The sequence below is a fragment of the Nesoenas mayeri genome, assembly GCF_963082525.1.
Source record: "Nesoenas mayeri genome assembly, chromosome: 15".
In the NCBI taxonomy this organism is placed as follows: Eukaryota; Metazoa; Chordata; class Aves; order Columbiformes; family Columbidae; genus Nesoenas; species Nesoenas mayeri.
Genome location: NC_137559.1, coordinates 14665759 through 14683321, shown reverse-complemented (window position 1 = coordinate 14683321; position 17563 = coordinate 14665759). Strand labels below are relative to the sequence as shown.

Here is a 17563-nt window from a genome sequence, read left to right as displayed (position 1 = left end):
CAAGCGTAAATTCTGCAGGTTCTGTGTTCCGAACAAACCAAGCCCTAAGTGCAGCCCCGTTGTTTGCAAGGGACTTACATGAATATATTAAGGTTGTAAGTTTCTGGTAATTGGTGTGCAATGGAAAGCGGATTTTCCTCAGATCTGAAATCGGTTCCAAGGCAGGAAATCCAGGATTACAAATGCCTTGGGGTTCAATCCCAGCCCTAGCGAGCACACGGTTATTTGCCCTCCAGTTTCTCACCCCCGACATCAGGCCCTGCAGCCCGGCCAGTCTCAGCAGCACCAATAGTGTATTTTCCAGGCAAATACCTGCATTACCAAAGCAAACCCTTTGTCAAATACAAAGCAAAAAAATGACATATGTTATCTTTCAAACATTTTTTTTTTATTGTAAGTTCTTTGCAAATATTTGTATAGTCATTACAAAACATACCAAAGAAAATTTCAGTCTATTCAGAGAGTCGTAATTTACAAAAAAATAAATAGCTTTACTCTAGAGAAGACAATTGTCTAGTATTAAGGTCAGCAATATCATCCACAGAAGTCCACGCTCTCAGAGTGCTGAGTGTTGGGGCCACCTAACTTAGTTTGACTTCTTCCAGCATTTTCCTTTAAAATGAGACTAATCAGAACATGAGAAAAGTAACTTTTTTCTTCCCACAGAAAACTAAACATTCAACATAGATCCTGAAAACCACACTCTGTTGCTAATTGAACTGTCGGACCCCCAAAACAGTGAAACTAACTTTTTGTCTTTTTTGAACAACTGTAAAAGAACAGTTTCCCACAACAATTCCACTCGCCAGCAGCAGCATGAAGGGCGCGATTCTTCGGTATAAGGCTAATGAATGGTCCTTGCTGGGGCAGAGCTGCTGTTCCAGCCCACAACGGCCCAGGTTCCTACAACCAACGTCTCACCTCGGCCCTGCAGACAGAACCAGGATTCGCCACCCCGATCCCAATTGCTGAGTGAAGCGGGTGTCCGGCGGGAGCCGCGGCTGCCGCACACGTTGGGTTTGGAGTGATTGTCGCTCCGGACACGCTCGGATACTGAACTTTGTGCTTTTCCACATCAGCACTGCAGACACGCTATAGCGAACTTGCTGCTATACACTGTAAACACATGAACCCTTTAGGAGAATGCATAAAAGCATTAACCACGTACAGTAAACGCAATAATGAGAAAGTCTGGCACACGTTATTTCACGAGAAGGAAAAATCTTTGGACTGTAGTACTATATGCCACAAAACGTTCCAAGTGCATCCCACAATAGATGGCTCATCAAATGAGGAATCAGCAAACAAGCGAATAACTAGAGTTTGCAAAAATGGTTTAAACAAAAAAAAAAAGGGGCTTCAAAACATAAGAGCAGATGGAAAGAAAAAGCTTGCTGAACTTCTCTGATGAATCACTCCGCCTTACATGTGAGCATATAATGACAGATTTCAGGCAAAAATTAAGTCTGTGAAGTGTTTAGCACAGTGCATACACTTCTCCTAAAGCAGGCTAAAATCAATACTAAGGAGAATTAAAAAAAAAAAAAGAAAAGAAAACAAATTGCATTTTGATGTTACTTCCATCATGCTCTGGCTGACTTCCCTCGGTCTGGAGCGGAACAGTGTGGTTCAGCTCTGGGGAAGGGACAGTTCTCTGAACGTATCGCCTCCCCCTGCCCCACACAGACGAACCAGGTTCACGTGCTACGCCAAGCCCGAATCTTTGGCCATGCTGTAGAAAATGCCTTTTTCCTGAAGCAGGTCGTCTGGGCTGCCACACTCCACCACTTCTCCTCTGTCCAGGACTAAAACTCTGTAAAACAAGTGGGAAAACAGTCACAAGAAGATCCAGAAAGCCACCAAAGACAGATGTGGAAGCGCAGACAGAAGCCGACGGGAGCGTAGCTGCTGTGTGCAAAGACAGTTTAAGTGCATGAAGGGACGGGGTTCTCAGCTCTGTCCTTCCCAACCTCATTGCAGAGTGTCTGTCTGGTCTGGTTCGCATCTGGAATATCGTGTCCAGTTGTGGCCCCTCAGTTCCAGCAGGACAGGGAACTGCTGGAGAGAGTCCAGCGCAGCCACCAAGATGCTGCAGGGAGTGGAGCATCTCCCATGTGAGGAAAGGCTGAGGGAGCTGGGGCTCTGGAGCTGGACAAGAGGACACTGAGGGGGGACTCATTCATGGGGTCAATATGGAAAGGGGGAGTGTCAGGAGGATGGAGCCAGGCTCTGCTGGTGACAACCAGTGACAGGACCAGGGGCAATGGGTGCAAACTGGAACACGGGAGGTTCCACTTAAATTTGAGAAGAAACTTGTTCCCGGTGAGGGTGGCAGAGCCTGGCCCAGGCTGCCCAGGGGGGTTGTGGAGTCTCCTTCTGTGCAGACATTCCAACCCGCCTGGACACCTTCCTGTGTAACCTCATCTGGGTGTTCCTGCTCCATGGGGGGATTGCACTGGGTGAGCTTTCCAGGTCCCTTCCAACCTCTGACACTCTGGAATTCTGTGGTTTCTAAAACCCGTCCTGCTGCTGCCTCTGTTAACCAGCCAAGCGCTGGAGACACTCACAGTGTCACTGGCTGCCGTGCCCCAACTGGGAGCTCTGGTGATAGTGCTGCTGGTGCTGGGCCTGGGCTAGGTGTTGCTCCTGGCTCTTATCTTCCACTATTGACCACACAAACAGAGGTCTTCAAAAGTACACAAAGACCTTATCACTTTCGTCACTTTGTTCTCTGCCACTTGCTGATAAAAAGGATGAGAGAGCTAAAGACTGAAATTATGAAACAAAACCCCGGCCCTCAAGCACACCTTAGCAAGGCGCTGAGGATGAGGGAGCCCATATGAACTATAACCAGAAGCGATGGAAACGCTGAATAAGCTTCAGACAAGCACAGGACCTGTCCCTTTGATTCACAGAATCATTTTGGCTGGAGGAGACCCTCAAGATCATCGAGTCCAACCACAACCCACCCCTGGCGCTGCCCCATGTCCTGAGAACCTCATGTCCGTCTGTCCAACCCTCCAGGAATGGTGACTCCAGCACTGCCCTGGGCAGCCTGTTCCAATGCCCCACAGCCCTTTGGGGAAGAAATTATGAGCTCCCTAAAGCTCTGATGCCTCTTCCAGCTCTGCCTAAATTAGGGAAAGACCCAGCAATAGGCTCCAGTCCTTGACTCCCTCTCCTTCCTAGTTTGCCTGGGCAGAGGGTTCAGAGCAGCTCCCCAGGCCAGAACACACCCCCACCCATCAAAGCAGAGACTCAGCGGCTCTGCGCAGAGCTGCCTAAAAACACACAGGTCAGCATTTAGCAAACACAAAGATGCTCGGTTGAGTAGAGCACAATGCAGGTCACACACACCACTGTTCAAGATAAAAGCAGTATTACTTTACCTCGTGTAGTCCATGATTGTGTTCAGACGATGTGCTATAGTTAATACAGTACATTCCTCAAACTGAGACTTTATTGTTGACTGTATAAGCTTATCTGTTTCAAGATCAACAGCAGCTGTGGCTTCATCCAGAACCAGGATTTTGGACTTCCTGAGCAGAGCCCGTGCCAGGCACAGCAGCTGGCGCTGCCCCACGCTGCACAGATGTGATGGGAGAAAACAGTCAGGACAAGTTTGCAGTATTCATTTTGAAGCCTAGTAATTCCTTGTTCTGAAGTATAGGTGCCAAGAATCCAGCAAAACAGATAAGGTCAAGCCTTACTACTTCACTGCAGGGTATCTAACGCCATCTGAAACTACATCCCCTCCCAAGCAAGTCCTGGCAATGCAATCAGAGAATATTCCAAATGGCTTCAGCATCACTGCATCAGGCTGCTTCACTGAATCAATGTGGTGCTGAGGACTGGACTTCAAATGGTTCCTTCAGACTGAAGATACATCCTTGTTACGGTGCAGAAAGCAAGCTGCCAGCTCCTAGAAAAATGGCCTGTGTTGGCCCAGAGCTACGGCGAGCTCAGAGCATCCACTAGAAATAGCAGGTTGCTGCTAAGAAAATCCTTTCCAAGGCTGCCCAGGCTGTCAAACCTCTCACAGCATTCTAAACATTTCTTAAATGACTTTAAATTCTCAAACTCAAGAGTTTAAAACATACTGAATAAAATCTAGTTGGTCATGCTTTAAGAGTTTCCCAATCCCTCCCCAAATTCTCCCAGGGGCACAGGGGGATCCCCACACTGCTATGGCCTGTCCCAGCTGGGCTGTAAGGCTTCTGCAAGTACCAAGTCCTGTTGCAGATGGGACGACGCACACACACCTCTCAGTTCTCACTTAGTTCAAGGCAATTTGCAGTCACGGTGCTTTGACCTACCTGAGGTTCTCGCCACCTTCGGCACACTCATGATTCAGTTTATCAGGAAGGGACGATACGAAGTTTTTCAGGTGAGCCAATTCCAAAGACTTCCAAATGTCTTCATCGGAGTGTTGGTCAAAAGGATCCAGATTCATACGCAGAGAGCCAGAAAACACTACTGGATCCTAGTCACAGAAAACAGGTAATTGATAACGTACACAGAACGTGGCAAGTGCTCCAAGAATATTTCTTAGTGCAAGGAGAACAACACATTCGGATGCAGCTGCAAACACGCTAGGTCTACTGGATTGAGGAGGGAGACCTCACTTCTTCAACAACAGCAAGTTATTCTCCCTTATTCCTTGTGCCTCTTGGGGCCTGACCTCCGCCCTCTGCAGACTCTGGAACTCCAGACCTTTCTGTGAGTGAGTAACTCATGAATCCAGGGCAAGAAACCAACCAGACCCCTCCTCGCAACACACAAACCACCACCCAAAACCTCACAGCCAGCTTTCCTTTTGCTGGGCTACTAAGCCAAAGAACAGGCACTCCCTGCCCAACCTTCCACCAGCAGGGACTACTAGGTCAGCTTTGCGCTTCTTCGGGAATTACACCATCTGTAAATGTTTCAAATGTCTTCAGCTGCAGTATTGATGAAATTAGTGCATTTTTTTTCTTGGACATGAAGAAATAACACTTGGGAAATACTTCTGACCTAGTGGTGCCAGACTGGTGCAAAGTGATCAAAACAGAGAAAGCAAAGTCCCCTCCAGATTTCCAAACGAAGTGGTGCAGAAAACCTTTTACAGCGCGCTCGCTTGTTTCTGCCAGCGTCCTGCAACCCTGATTTATATAACCACATTTTATGGTCTGTTTTTGAATCACAACAGGCAGGCAATAAAGGCTACACAGTCACAACAAGAAGACTGGAGACACTCAGTTGCTGGGTGAGACTGAAATGGTTATATATGGATTTCTGAACAGCCAAGCTCCCACTTGTTACCCAGCACAAGCAAATGGAGGAGAAAAGCTTGGTTTCAAGCACATGACAGAGCGTGCTGAAACAACTCAGCTTCATAGCTATAGATCAGAAGAGGAATAAATATATTCTTCCCAGTATATGACTGAAAGAGCATTGTTACAGAACGAGTTCTGCTCGTGGCAGGATTTCACACCTACCTGAGGGATGATGGTGATCTTGAACCGCAAGTCGTGGAGCCCGATCTTTGCAATATTAACTCCATCAATAAGAATTTCTCCTTCGGCTGCTTCATTAATCCGAAACAAACCTAAAGTAAGGGAGGATTTCCCAGCTCCCGTTCTTCCAACTATTCCAATCTGTTGGGAAGGAATACAGGAACAAATTATTCTGGGGAAGAGTTAAAGCATTTCCAAGCATCTACCCGAAACAGACATGTTTTCAGAAGGTTGTCGTATTTGCTGGGCTATCAACACCTCAAAATGGCCTAACAAATTGAGGCTGAACAAAGTGGGCTGGATATGGAAAAAACAGGAACAAAAAACAGTCAAAATTTTCATCCCAATCACAGAAATTTTCCATTTGTCTAGAAAGGCAGATGGAATTGGGTAGAGGAGGTTTCCCTTGCGCTTTGTTTGAGTCACACTTTGCAGTTATAGTTGCTGACTTGACATTTATTTTGTTTGAATTTGTAGCAAAAAATATACCACAAGCGCTGAGTTTCATACTGTATTGTTGTGCTTCCCAGTTAGACTGAAGTCTTCCCCAATTTATTTTCCCAAGTGTTCTTTGAGGTGGTGTTCTGCCCATATTTGTAAGCAGAAAGTGTGCACCCAGGAAAAAAGCAAATGCCTTATTAGATACCACAAATAAGGAAGTGGGATAATAGATGTCTTGCCTTTAATGCTACCATGCAAGCTGACACTGTTATTAGACACCAGAGAACACACACAGGACGGGGCAGGCTGCGTGTGATCACACATGCGAGGAAGCCGAGGAGACGCACACGTGTCAGCAGCAGCTCGGCCAGATCCAGATAATCTATGCTCAAGTCCCATTTTTTCTTGCAGCTTCTGCCTCGCCCCATCAGGGCTCCCCCCCTCTACTTTGTAGCTCATTTTCTTGAGACTATAATTAACTTAATCTCTCTGCAACTTCTACTCCTCTTTGCTTACAGCAAACAAATTAGCAAAAAGTCCTGGGAAAGGGAGAGAAGCCAGCATAAACCTCACTTCCTTATGAAACCAGACCAGAAAATGCTTCAAAAGCATCCACATAACAGTGTATCTTCATCCTTTGAAAAGGAGAAGAGCCCACTATATTTGCCAGTTACACTAAGACCGATTCTATAAAAGCTTTTCTAGTTCTTAAGGACGCAAGACACAGGACAGAAGAGGGATAGACGTCTCTTTGGCTTATGCATGCAGACTTATAAACAGTAACACTCTACTATAAATTCAGATTCATTACCTTCTCACCCCCATTTATGGTCACATTTATGTTTTTCAGAACCAAATCCAAGTCTTCCCGGTAACGTAAACCGTAGCCTCGAAACTCAACCTTCCCTTCCTCGGGCCAGGTACTCGCTGGGGCGGTTTGTTCAATGCTCCACTCAGCCTGCAAGAACCACACACACATTATCTGATCAGTTCCTCCTTCCACTGGACATAGAAAGAATTAAGACAAATCCTTGTTAGTGCGTAATTTGCAAAGGGAACGGTGATGATGAGAAGAGAGGGAAAGTGCTGCCCTAAGGCAGATGAATGTTTATGTAGCCAAGGGCTTTGCTATCTCAAGTCCCGCTTGCTGGATAAACTTTCCCCTTACAAAGGGCAGATCAATGCAGGCAGCACGTGTCCGGGTAACCTGCTGGTGCCGCCCCACCGCGGAACGGAAACCACCGGGGAAGCCAGACGTGCAGCTAGAAGCAGTTTAACTGAGACGTAAGCACTGAAAGATTAAGAAGTTGGTAAAGTAAACAGCTGCAGCCTCAGCCTCCCACAGAGGTGGGACAGAACACACCCCCACTGCATTCGCTGCCAGGGCCACACAAAAAGGCTTTGAAGTGGGTAAACACTGGTCTGCCACCAGAACCTGAGAAAAAGTTCTAGGAAGGGTCTTCATAATGCTCAGTGCAAAAATAGCAACTCAGGTCGGGTTCGAGTGACAAGCACGGCAAAGAGATGCCACGGGGAACTCTGTTCTGTAGCCAAAAGGGGCACCACCGCAGACGAAATGAGTTGTTGGGCGATTTGAATCAAAACAAAAGTAGTAAATCCTCTTTATTCCCCGTACTGAGAGCAAAAAGAGAAACACTAATTTTAAAAATGATGTTTAAATGCTTAGGAAATCAAAACACTTGTACAGTTCTATTGCTTAGCCCAGGGCAGAATGGGACATCTCCGAAACAGCACGGTGCAAACATCAGTGGATACTCCCCAGAAGTACCCACAGATCTACCCGTGAAGATTTAGCCTGTCCCCAGAGAGAGGACACGGCCAGCACTGAGCTCAGCACCCCCAACCTTGGTTTGCAGCCCACCCAGCCAGCTGGAACAGTGCACTGACTTGCACAGCTGTGGTGGCCACCTCCACCCACCTCCTTCTCCATTTCAGCGTATTCTTTGACTCTTTCTACAGCAACTATGTTGGTTTCCAGCTCAGATGACATGCGAACCAGCCAGTTCAAGTACGCTGTAATCTGCAAAAAGAACACGAGTCTGGAAGCAGTTTACACTAAATATCTTACCTGCGATAAATAAAAGATACAAAACAACCACAGCACTGCAAGTTCATGGAATGCACAAACACAGGCAAGATCTTGGCTTATCAGTGCTGGAGAGGACAAAAGTCCAGATGCCTTTAATATGCAGGGGGCGAACTGTCTCAGCCACATCCCCTCACACAGACAGGGCACAGAAGGAACTTCCAGCATCTTTCCAGATGCTATTTGTAGGTAGAATTCTCCTTCTGTGTTCCATATATTAGTTTTCCCTCCAAAGGCACAGCAAGGTTCTGACTTTCTGATGCAGTCTTATAAAAGCTAAAATTACCTGCAGTGAATAGGACACTGAGAGGCCAACCAGTCCCGCGCTGAGTTTGTTGCGCGCAATCACCGCAAACAGCGCTGCAAAGAGGACGATACAGTTCCCCACGTACTCCAGACGGACGGCAAGCCACCTGCAAGACCAAAAAATGGAGTGCATCTTTCCAGTAATCCATCCACAGAGACTCAGGAGTGCAGCCACTGGCTGCCATTTGTAAGGAGCACCGGCAGCAGAACGCGCCCTCCCTACACAGCCCCCTTCCAACACTTCAACCCCACTGCTACCTGTTTGCAACAATGCTCGGATAATAGGCTTTCTGATTCTCATCCACTTTCATGTCGTTCTGCTTTATGAATCTTTTCTGCTCCTCAAAGGCTCGAATGACGCTGGCTCCCAGCAGAGTCTCGTTGAAGTGAGAATACACAGGAGAACGACTGACGGACTCGAGGCGCTTGAGCTGACGAGAAGTGGCCACGTAAAATCTCTGCAAATCAGAGTGTGAGAATTACGGTTACATCTAGACTGTGTCTGAAACGACAATGGGAATAGTGAGAGAGTTCCATGTCATTTGGGCTGTTAGCTACAGAGATTCAACTTAGATGTGAAATACACAGCTTTTCCAACACGTTTAGGCCTAAAAAGACCGTTACCTACACTCTGCTCTCTTCAAACAACTGCCAATCAAACCATCTCATGCGACGAACGTTTTCTCCTCCCTCTCTGCAGGCTGAGTTCAACAGCATAAAACACATACATTGCCGCCTTTAAGGTTTACTAACAGACCCTGATAGATTCATTAATTCAAGAGTTAACATCAAAACCCAGCTGCTTCTCTCCAATCTGTACTGGCTTTAGTAGATTCTGAGCATAAAGCAAGAGGGAAGCAAGCATGCCATGCCTACCCAAGGCAGGGGGAAAGGCTGCTATCATTTCTCTTGCTCTCTAAACAACATTCTGACTAAAACCAGCCATACCAGGAACGCACATATACCCCTCTCAAGGCTACTCTTTGGAAAGAAGTTTTAGAAAAGCCCATACGTTTTCTGTATTTTGGCTCTGGGCAACAAGCAAAACAGAATTTGCCTCAAAATCTAATGGTATTTTTTTTAAACCAGCTTAAGTATTAAAGAATTACCTTCCGCACAGAAGTCATTCTACCCTTGACAACGGAAGGAAATGCTCTGCTAACGTCAGCTAATCATTAAGCCGTGCAAAGCACAGTCAAGTCAAGTGTGACTCAAGTCAAACACATTAAAATCCATCCTAGTGCGGAGTACAAACTGCCTTCAACACCAGATGCGGAGCAATTGCTGGTCCTGGTGTCTCTGGGTAACACCCCGTACCTGCACGAGCAAGTAGACAAGTCCCAGAGGTGGGATAACGACAGCAGCTATCGGTGTGGCCAGCAGAATGATGATACAAGCCCCTATCACGTTAAATGTTGAGCCCATGAACATCTTGATGATTGGCGGAATGGCGGAGTCGATGGTGTCGATCTCCTTGGAGAAACGGTTCACCAGATTGCCGCTGGGGGTGCGTTCAAAGAAACTCATTGGAGACCTGAGGACATTGTGCAGCAGGTTAAGGTGCAGATGTCGCGAAGCAAATATTCCCCCTATTGACACAGCCATTGAGTAGCCAAAGACAGCGATACCTAGAAAAGAAGACTTGTTTTTAATCGCTTCCACCTCTTATACAAACCATTATCCTCATTTTGTCATCATTTAGCATCAGCACATCTGTTGTACAATAATCCTGAGAACTGGGCTTCGCTACAGACTCAGTGAATACGTGAAGTAATTTAAAAAAGAAAAACGTCGGTGAAAATACCACATTCCTCTCATGGAAGAAGTTGTTTCTCCATTATAAAATTTTGTGTAATATTTGAGCACTTTCCTTGAGTAAAGACTACTGAATTTTAACCTGGCGTTTAGTTTTTATTGCAGGATTTTTATGGGAATTCCGACGTGGAGTACTCGGGGTGTTAAGTTTCATGACAAACAAACTTTGGCTACAAGAGGACACATAAGGAAAAGCTGAACGGGGCTCCCCTGGTCTGAGCAGCCCCAGGCCGGGGCCTCCTGTGACAAAGCGTCCCTGACAAGCCCTGTGCAGTGACGGGCCAAGGAGCCACTGCTGGGCTCACACATCTTGGCCCCAACTGCTGCCTCACTGGCCCTGCAACCCACTGCTGTTCCCATTTGGTACAAACGAAAAAAAAATAACCAACTGAACCATTTTACAGGTTAGTTTGCTTGCCTTCTTTTAATTTAAGTTGTTCATCTTCCTACAAAAACCCATACTCAAATCCTCAGCAAACTACTATTGCAGTTCTGGGGATACACGGTCACCAAGAGCATTAGAAACATTCTGAACAGCTAATCTTAACATAGGTAAGACCAAGCAAACCTTGAGAAATTCCCAGTGCTCCATACACTCCCAGTCTGACATCTGTGTATTGCTGTGTCCCATTGACAACAGGATCATCTGTCCATAAACTCAGCCAGTAGTTGGAAGCCAGGGAGGCTATGTGATTACACATGAAGAGGAAAATGCTCAAGAAAGAGATAAAGACTCCAATCGCTTTCATGTACTCCCAGTACACTGTTGCCTTTACCTGAAGACAGAGGCGAAAAAAAAATATATCATTTTGCAGACGAAGTTTCAAAACCAGCAACTCCCCCCTTCTTCAAGACCTTTTTAAAGTCAGTATTGCTGCATCAGGCCATAAAAACACAAGCAGCCGAGCGTTCTGTGGGGCTGTGCCAAACCCGATATCCCCAGCAGGAACACATCGGCCTTCCCTGTTCTTCCAAGGGCCGGGGGGAGTGGCCTGAGGCAACACAGAGCATCAGGCAGGGCCAAAAACCTCACTGGGAGTTCCAGCTTTTGGCTCCCTCTCCTTACCACAAGATTATACAGACATTAATTAAACCCCTGCTCCACATGGCTGGTATCCTGTGATCTATCTTTAACCAGAGGATTTAAGCAACATTGCAAGGAGGTGTAAGTGCCATTTTCCCAGGAACCTCACTCTCAGGTTTCTCAGAAGCCCTGTGTATCCTGGGATTATACTTGTGTCTACAGTGGAAACTTGGCTTAAGTTCATCTGAGCCAGTTCCAGGTCCTTATGCTGAAGGGCAGACTTCATTAGGTCACCTCATTTGTCACAACCTCTCTCCAAGAAATAGCTGCAAGGTTTTTGTTTCTTTCTCATTTCTTTCACTTTAAGCTTTGATGTGGTCAGGCCCATCATCTTACACAGAAGTTTTGGTGCCAGCATTCTTCCCGCAGGCAAAGCTGGGGCTCAGCATTGGGAGCAGAGGGCACAGCAACGCTTCCGTGAAGTACTGCACATCAAGCAGCACGTCTGAGAATCCTCTCAGCCCTTTCTCTCGCAAGTTACACAGCCTCCAGAAGCTAATTTCTTCTGAACCCGATGGATTTCTCTGAAATGGAGAGAGGGCCAGGAAGCAGGACCTTACCCTCCCTGTCTTTGCGGTGTCGGCCTCCGTCAGCTTCCAGGAATTCTTCTCAGCAAGCGGCTTCTGCAGCTCTGCTGTGCTGCTCTGCTGCTGCGACTTCCCAGTCTCTCTGCTGTATGTTGAAGAGTTACTGAGTTGCCTGTTGGAAGACATTTATTGTTCAGTCTTAGCATGATACAGGGTAGGTGTTTACTTCATAAAGAGACTTCAGCACTCCATGGCTCCAACCAGTCACCATCAGGCCAGTGGTGACCAGTGCTTCCCTGCTCCTCTCTCCGTGCTCTCCTCATCCTTCCTGACAGCATTCAGCTCCAGGTACCCATCTTCAGACACCAGTAACAGACCAGCCACTCACACAAGTCTTGGTTGCACAAACTCCAGAAAGAACAATGCCTGGTGATTGTCAACATCAACTTTACACACCCCATCACCATACACACTGCAGCTGCTCAAGTGCAAAAAGGCACCTGCACTGGCATCAAAATGGGCAATTCTACTCCCAGGCACTCATTAGCTGTCAGAAATACAGCATCTCTAGAGCACCATAAGAATAAGGCACAGGCTGTGAGATGATCTGGGGAAGGTACAATCAGAGTGGTTGCCTCTGGTCTCTCTCAGGCATTGCAGCAGGTGTATTAGGTCAGACTCAAGGGCCACGTGGTGCTTCACCCAATCTGGCAGCACTCAAACGCAGAAGCCTTGGGAAAGCATACGAAAGTGCGTCTAGCCCATAAGATACCACGCCAAACCCACAGTATGTTGCTACAACACGCTAGTTTCTTCACATGGAAGAACAGCAGGAGAGTTCTGTGCGCACAGACATGAGTGTGCAAGTCTGCACCAGCACCTGCAGCAGGGCTGCAGCCTCAGGTGTCCATCTGCCCAGGCGCCAGCAGCTGGGAAGACTGGGATCCAGGGGCTCTACTGGGCAGAGCAAGTGTCTGAGCCCATCTAGGAGATATCTGCCCCGTACACATGTCTGTAATACATTCTCACCCGTGAACCTGCACCCTGCTCAGCAGTGGAACAGGATGAGGCCACGCGGTGCTCATTTGTGTGCGTGCAGCCTCAGCTCTCCCAGGCTGCTGGATCCAGTATTACGTATTTTTCTCTAACAAACATCATAAACACCAAATTACTCTTTGTCCACAACTGAGTAACAGGATGGAAAAAGGAGAAAGAAAAAAACCAGACTACACACCTATGCATGAGCTTTCCTCGGCCTTCGTTCACAAGGACTCCGTTTTCCACAGGCTTTCCTTCCTTTCCAGAGGGACTGCTTGCATCTGGGGGTGTGAAAAGGTAAACATGAAAATGGCAAAGCAAAGAGATACAAAGGTTTCAAGTCAATGCTAAACACCAGGTGCAGTCCTAACGTGCAAACAAAGCAAGGAACACAAGTATGTATTTACAGATACTAACAGATAACTGACCAGGTGAACAAATTGGTTTAGTTCTACCCCAACAGGATTAGTTGCCAAGGCAGGGAACGTTTATTTTTCTATTTTTCTACAAAATGCAGGTCAATAATAATAATAATGTAATATAATTATGAGGAAATAGTTTATGTTAAAGCATGCAATACCAAGTCACACTATGACTCATGCTGTAGGAAAAACAACAGCTCAACCACTCCTTTCACACCATGTCTTTTACACAGTTAACTAGAAACTACTTTCATTTTAGAACGCAATGAGAAGACATTCTAGTAAATGACGGAGTGAAGCTGTAAGAATAGCAATTGTGTGCTATTAACTTTGAGCCTTCCTGCAAAATTAAGCAGGAATTAACATGCAAAAACTTGGTGGTTTTAGGCAACCAGAGGCATGAGATTAATCCAAGCAAGAAATCTTTCTATGAATGTTGCTTCTCAAAGAAGTCTTGTTACCCACAATATCCCATTTGTAACAAGACGCAGCACAAACAAGACAATTGTCTAAAACACAAAACCTGTCAGCTTGAAATATTCAGCTTTCTCTGAGCAACGTGATTCAGTGTAATATAGTGCCATGAGTAAAATCTCTAGGTTCAAGTTTTGCCATAATGTTCCTAATACAAACCAAATGACTGACTCCTAAAGAATTAACTGTCAAGTAAACAGAACTTTATTTTCATGTATGAAAGTTAATTCATTTTTGTAACAAAAAGAATTTTGCATTTCAAAGGGTCTATGCACAGTTTATGCCAACACACAAATTCCACCTGCATCTACTGAAAAGATAGGCAGGAAAATTTGTGTAGATCTAGAGTCTGAGGTTTTTGTGGTTTTATAGTAAAGCAAAATATATTTACAAATCAGTGCTGTGGACCACTTGACCTTAAAGCTGTTCCCCCTGTGACTGCAAACTGAACATTGGTTCATCACTCCAAAAACCCAAAACTAAACTGTTCAGTGTGGTCTAGAAGCAGAAAAAAGCAGAGAATGGGAAAAACTGGAAAGCTCATTGACTTAGTTTTTATCTATCTGAATGAGAGCAAACCAAGATGGGACTGCTGGGTACTTTAAGCACTTCACAGCATTTCTTTGGGAAGGTTCCTATATGAAAACCAGCAAGCGTTCCAGCGTCGTATTGCTTTAGAGCATCACTAAAGCTCTAAACCCACATGAACAAAAAACCACAAATAAACCATCCTCCCCAAACAGCTCTTAAATTTGGTTTTGTGTTGTAGGATTACCTGCTTATATTGCATTTACCTCTTGGGAACAAAACGTGGTCAAGGTGCATCTTTAAAGTTTATTTCAAGCTTCCTCATAGAAGTGTTCAAGATACAGAATTGTTGCTGCTGAGTTACCTACAAGCTGACACACCAGCTGTTGAAGTGTCACACAAACAAGTACCATGCAAACAGAGACCTTCTACTGTGCAGACAAAATTCTTCTAGTAACGACTCAATCTCTTGTAAATGAACTGCAGCTACTCATGTTACTCCAACACAAGCACTAATGTAAAGCCACATGGCAAAAAAGCAATTACCTGTTTCCAGAGGTTGAATCGTTCCTTCTAATGAAGGATCCGAGTCTAAAAGTATATATCATTAGCTTTTTCCAGAACACACTCAACTGTTTTCAGCTTTTACAAACACGTCCAAGTAGCACAACCTAAACCACGAAACCATGAATGCCCAAGGCAGGATCACATTTGCTGAAATGGGCATCTTTTAAACCCCAAACCTCATACACAGTCAAAAGACAACCTTGAGGAAAAGGCCCAAATCAGATGGCTACAAATGAAGAACCAAGAAACTTCCTTTCTTTCAAGATATGCACTAATGAAGAGAGAATAACTAAAAAAAGCTACTCTGAAGTGGCTTCATATTGACAACGACAGAAAAACCTGACTACGCATAGGAGCTATCACAAGGTCACTCAGTCCCGTGTACTGGGTAGTCCCTGGTCATCCCCCTGCACAGGCAGGTCAGTGTGAAACAGCAAGATATTTCACTCTTCCGAGCATGTTTATATCCCAACGGCACTCATCTTCAATCAAGATTTGCTTCTGCCATTGGGACAGAGGCTGCAAATATCTTTTACTTTAGGAAAGAGTAAGGAAAGAGTTGCATTTTGAATTTAAGAGAATGTCATGTTATCTCCCGTTTCCTGCCGCAGACAGGTGTGTCCTGAATTACCATCGGATCCACACTCCACAAGGACACTTGGAAAAGAGCCGACACATTTCACTGTTTAACTCCTGCCTTCCAAGCTGTCAGGAAGGAGAGAAGCACCGGAGCATCCCCCTGGGCACCGCACAAGCCATCCGAACCACTCTGCTGTTAAGCTCAGCTCAGCCTCTTGCTGCTAGAAGGAATCACATCCAAAAAATAGAGGTGCGCTGTTTTTTTAGTGGGACGCTGTGGATCATGAAGGCCCAACACTTTTCCTTGCAGATATGAAACCCCAGCCCAAAATGCAGAAATAATTTTTAGGATGAAATACACACTACCACCTAGTGTATAATACAAAGCTATTCAGCAAAGAAGCTGACTTTGAAATTCAACACTAGAAAAAGCAAACAAACAAACAAACCCAAAACCAAACCAAACAAAACCAACACACACACACACAAAAGACACACAACTTTTTTTTCCTCTCTCTGCTGCAATTTATACAGAGGCCAAGCAAAGCCCTGCAAATCTCACTCCTGTACCATCTTTTACAGGGGGCGGATTTCTATTTTCTACAGGGCAACAGCTTGGGGAATTAAGTCCACAAAATTTGAGAAAAACACCAAAGATGTTCACATGAATAGCTACAAGTGTCAGACCAAGACCCTTCCTTTCCAGATAGGCAGATGTCCAGACCCTTAGCAGTTCTCTGGGTACTTCTACACCCCTTTCCCTCCAATCCAACACTGAGTAAAGCCTGTTGTGCTGCCCGCTCTCGTGTAGAAAAATGAACTGAATAGACACTGAATGGTCGTTCAGCTTTTTATTTGATTGCAAAGTAACAGAGCCAAATTCTGGGGAGACAGCCATCTGAAGCACAGCCCACGCAATGTAAATCAGAGTCTGAACTCTTTATGGTGCTGTACATCTCTGTCTTCCAGGCACTGCAGTCAAGTGCAAAGATGAACCAGACGGTTAAAAAATACTTGAAGCTTATGGTGCAATTGCACTTCTGTGGAGCCGCTTTTACTCCCCACAAACACTAAAAATAAATCCAGGCTTTTCAAGGACAAACCAAAGTTTATGCTGAAGCCATTTGGAAAAAAAACAGCAAAACCTCAACCCTCACACATGTTAAAACAAAAATTAACACTTGCCGCATTAGTTAGTATGGGGGACAAGGGAAAAAAGTCATAAGAAAGTTAATCTTAAAGTAACTATTTGCTGTCTCTCCAGGTATTACAGCAACAGATCCAAGTCTGTCACCCAGGATGACAGCGAAAAGGACACGCACTCCCAGGAGGTCAGGGCACATCTACAACTGCAGGCCAGTCTGCACAGGAGCAGTGCTGGCATCTGCTCATCACCCATGCTAAATGCCAACGGAGTGGCTGCTAAAAGCAAGAACAATTTGGATGCTCTTTATACCACCTGGCAGGTTATTTTACATGTAACTCCAGTTACTCTGGAGATCACACACCACAGACACTGTAAGGCGCCCACTGAATGGACTCTGGTGAAAGCAGAGGGTTTTCTGCCCTTGCAGAAGCAGGATGTATTCCAGGCAGAAGGTATCAAACCACAGTTTTCTATTCTGCTCCAGTTTCAGTGTTGTGAGGCTGCTGACACGGAGCTTCCCTTTCCAAGCGGGTGTGCAGACCCTCCAGCCACTCCGGTCACGTATCGCCCTGTGCTTACCCAACAACCTGTGATGTTTAGTAATATTTAGTGATCTTCTACACATCTGATAAATATTAACATTATCCCTGTGAATCAGATAAATAATGCCTCTTTTTTTTCACTTTTTACTCAACCAAAACTGAGAAACAACTTCACCGTACATAGGCCAACCCCGTGATTTAACAATCCTCTTCGAATGACCGGGGTCACACTGAAGTTAAAAATGCTTTTTATTAGACAACTGCAGAGAAGCTTGCCAAAAGATAAAGCACTGGCTCACTTTCCAAAAGAAGGTTTGGTATTTAAATGGAAAAAGTAACTTAGTTTAATGTAAAGGACTTGAAATCCTACCATGCACTTGGACACGGGAGGAGACAAAGGTTAGGGGAACAAGGCTATTAAAGGAGGCAAATCTTTGTACAACTCAACTTGTTAACTTCCTAGGGAAGCACAAAGTTTATTTGTCTGGTAC

General features: G+C 45.5%; 1 protein-coding gene across 1 annotated transcript in view; it reads right to left on the bottom strand.

Annotated features, from left to right (window-relative positions):
• Positions 1-376: 376 nt before the first annotated feature.
• The window catches only part of ABCC1 (ATP binding cassette subfamily C member 1 (ABCC1 blood group)), a 51513-nt gene continuing 34326 nt past the window's right edge, over positions 377-17563 (bottom strand). The window contains exons 20-31 of the mRNA XM_080353638.1: positions 13010-13094; positions 11809-11947; positions 10733-10940; positions 9667-9977; positions 8608-8807; positions 8330-8456; positions 7876-7977; positions 6748-6894; positions 5478-5636; positions 4317-4483; positions 3390-3584; positions 377-1813 (exon numbers count right to left, since the gene is read on the bottom strand). Coding sequence (XP_080209764.1) covers positions 1705-1813; positions 3390-3584; positions 4317-4483; positions 5478-5636; positions 6748-6894; positions 7876-7977; positions 8330-8456; positions 8608-8807; positions 9667-9977; positions 10733-10940; positions 11809-11947; positions 13010-13094 — 1949 coding nt within the window. The 3' untranslated portion in view covers positions 377-1704. The remainder of the gene's footprint in view (positions 1814-3389; positions 3585-4316; positions 4484-5477; positions 5637-6747; positions 6895-7875; positions 7978-8329; positions 8457-8607; positions 8808-9666; positions 9978-10732; positions 10941-11808; positions 11948-13009; positions 13095-17563) is intronic.